At 67.0% G+C, this 1,023-nt stretch overlaps 1 protein-coding gene across 1 annotated transcript in view; it reads right to left on the bottom strand.

Annotated features, from left to right (window-relative positions):
- Positions 1-548: 548 nt before the first annotated feature.
- EMIHUDRAFT_120307 (hypothetical protein) overlaps positions 549-1,023 on the bottom strand; it is a gene marked incomplete at both ends in the record, with an annotated part of 7,270 nt that continues 6,795 nt past the window's right edge. Inside the window, 2 exons of the mRNA XM_005763903.1 lie at positions 549-597; positions 907-932. Coding sequence (XP_005763960.1) covers positions 549-597; positions 907-932 — 75 coding nt within the window. The remainder of the gene's footprint in view (positions 598-906; positions 933-1,023) is intronic.

Genomic DNA, 1,023 nt, shown 5'->3' with positions numbered 1-1,023 from the left:
TCGGCTGTCTCTCGGCTGTCTCTCGACTGTCGGGGGCTGTCCCTCAGCTATCTCTCGGCTGTCCCTCGGCTGTCCCTCGGCTGTCCCTCGGCTGTCTCTCGGCTGTCCCTCGGCTGTCCCTCGGCTGTCCCTCGGCTGTCTCTCGGCTGTCCCTCGGCTGTCTCTCGGCTGTCTCTCGGCTGTCTCTCTGTCTCTCGGCTGTCTCTCGGCTGTCTCTCGGCTGTCTCTCGGCTGTCTCTCGGCTGCCTCTCGGCTGTCTCTCGGCTGTCTCTCGGCTGTCTCTCGGCTGTCTCTCTGTCCCTCGGCTGCATCTCGGCTGTCCCTCGGCTGTCTCCCTCGGCTGTCTCTCGGCTGTCTCTCGGCTGTCTCTCGGCTGTCTCTCGGCTGTCTCTCGGCTGTCTCTCGGCTATCTCTCGGCTGTCTCTCGGCTGTCTCTCGGCTGCCCCTCGGCTGTCCCTCGGCTGCCTCTCGGCTGCCTCTCGGCTGTCTCTCGGCTGTCCCTCTGCTGTCTCTCGGCTGTCTCTCGCCTGGTCGGCGACCACACACACCACGTACTCTGGCGCGTGCACGTGCCCGTTGCCCGTCTTGACGAGGTACCTGTTCACAGCCAGAGGCGTGAAGAGACGCCGTTCACAGCTCCCCTCCTTGCCCCGTCTGTGAATGAGGCGCACCCCTCCAGCCTACCCAACTCAAGAATGGGCCGCCGTGAGGACGACCGCACGTGAGAGAGGCCTTCTGACGCAACAGCCCTCGAGCCTATCCACTCAGAGCCAGCACAGTGGCCGCGAGTGCCCGCTCCTTCCGTCGCGACGCACGTGCCGCTGCGAGCCGGCTCGGAAGCGACGCGGGCGCGGCGGCGCGGCCGTAAAATGAAACGCGGCTTGCAGCAGCGGCCGGCGGACGTACATCGACTTGAGCAGCTCGAGCAGCTCCTGTTCACAGCGGCGACGGTGTGAACGCGACGCTGCCCGCACGCGCAGCGCGCCGCCGACCGCCAGCAGCTCCTTGCGCGTCAGCGCTCTC

This window comes from Emiliania huxleyi (genome assembly GCF_000372725.1).
Source record: "Emiliania huxleyi CCMP1516 unplaced genomic scaffold EMIHUscaffold_610, whole genome shotgun sequence".
Lineage (NCBI taxonomy): Eukaryota > Haptophyta > Isochrysidales > Noelaerhabdaceae > Emiliania > Emiliania huxleyi.
The sequence above is the reverse complement of the archived record's forward strand: the minus strand, read 5'-3'. Positions and strand labels throughout refer to the sequence as shown.